Genomic DNA, 646 nt, shown 5'->3' with positions numbered 1-646 from the left:
CCCCCGCCGCCCGCCGATTAGTCAGCAGTTGTCTTAGGCCCAGATCCCTTCCCCCCAGCCTTCCCGTCCGCCTCCGTTTTCCTCCAGGGCAGACTCTTCAGAGACGGTCCCTAGAGCCAGCGGACGTAACCATTCCGAACCACCTGGCCTCGCGCGAAGAATCGCTCCGGTTCGATTCTGACACCGGCTCACCGCCGCCCCAGCCCCTCGGCTGCTACTGCGACCCGCGCGTCCCGTCTGGTGCTCTCTGGAGAGGGGTTGGGACGACGGTTTCGGGAGTGAAGAACGGGAAAGCGGCGCTCGTCCCCTCGTTCCTCCACCCCTGTGGCCTGGCCCGATGGTAGCGCCCGGGGTTGCGGGTTTCGCGCCTGCGCAGTGCGACGCCTAGAGGGAAAGCGAGAGGGAGACGGACGTTGAGAGAACGAGGAGGAAGGAGAGAAAATGGCGTCCACGGGTAAGTATGGTGGAACCGTGGTGGCGCCGGCGGACGCCCGGACGCCCAAACGGGGGGGTCTCTCGTCTCTAGGGCGCGGGTAGCGGGGGTGACTGAGGGGAGTTGTGGAGAGAGGCCGGAGGTCCCCGCCGCGGCCCGACCGAGGGGAGGGGGGGGGAGAGTGGGTGAGGGGAGGGAGGCCGCGGTTCCTCC

General features: G+C 68.1%; 2 protein-coding genes across 2 annotated transcripts in view; both read left to right on the top strand.

Annotated features, from left to right (window-relative positions):
* LOC105984168 overlaps window positions 1-344 on the top strand; it is a 94,110-nt gene extending 93,766 nt beyond the window's left edge. The window contains exon 24 of the mRNA XM_013014270.1: window positions 93-344. Coding sequence (XP_012869724.1) covers window positions 93-344 — 252 coding nt within the window. The remainder of the gene's footprint in view (window positions 1-92) is intronic.
* A 38-nt stretch (window positions 345-382) lies between these two features.
* The window catches only part of Ewsr1 (EWS RNA-binding protein 1), a 53,389-nt gene continuing 53,125 nt past the window's right edge, over window positions 383-646 (top strand). Inside the window, exon 1 of the mRNA XM_013014376.1 lies at window positions 383-454. Coding sequence (XP_012869830.1) covers window positions 442-454 — 13 coding nt within the window. The 5' untranslated portion in view covers window positions 383-441. The remainder of the gene's footprint in view (window positions 455-646) is intronic.

The sequence above is a fragment of the Dipodomys ordii genome, unplaced genomic scaffold, assembly GCF_000151885.1.
Source record: "Dipodomys ordii isolate 6190 unplaced genomic scaffold, Dord_2.0 Scaffold23, whole genome shotgun sequence".
Classification (NCBI taxonomy): Eukaryota; Metazoa; Chordata; class Mammalia; order Rodentia; family Heteromyidae; genus Dipodomys; species Dipodomys ordii.
This window is presented reverse-complemented; position numbering and strand designations above follow the sequence as displayed.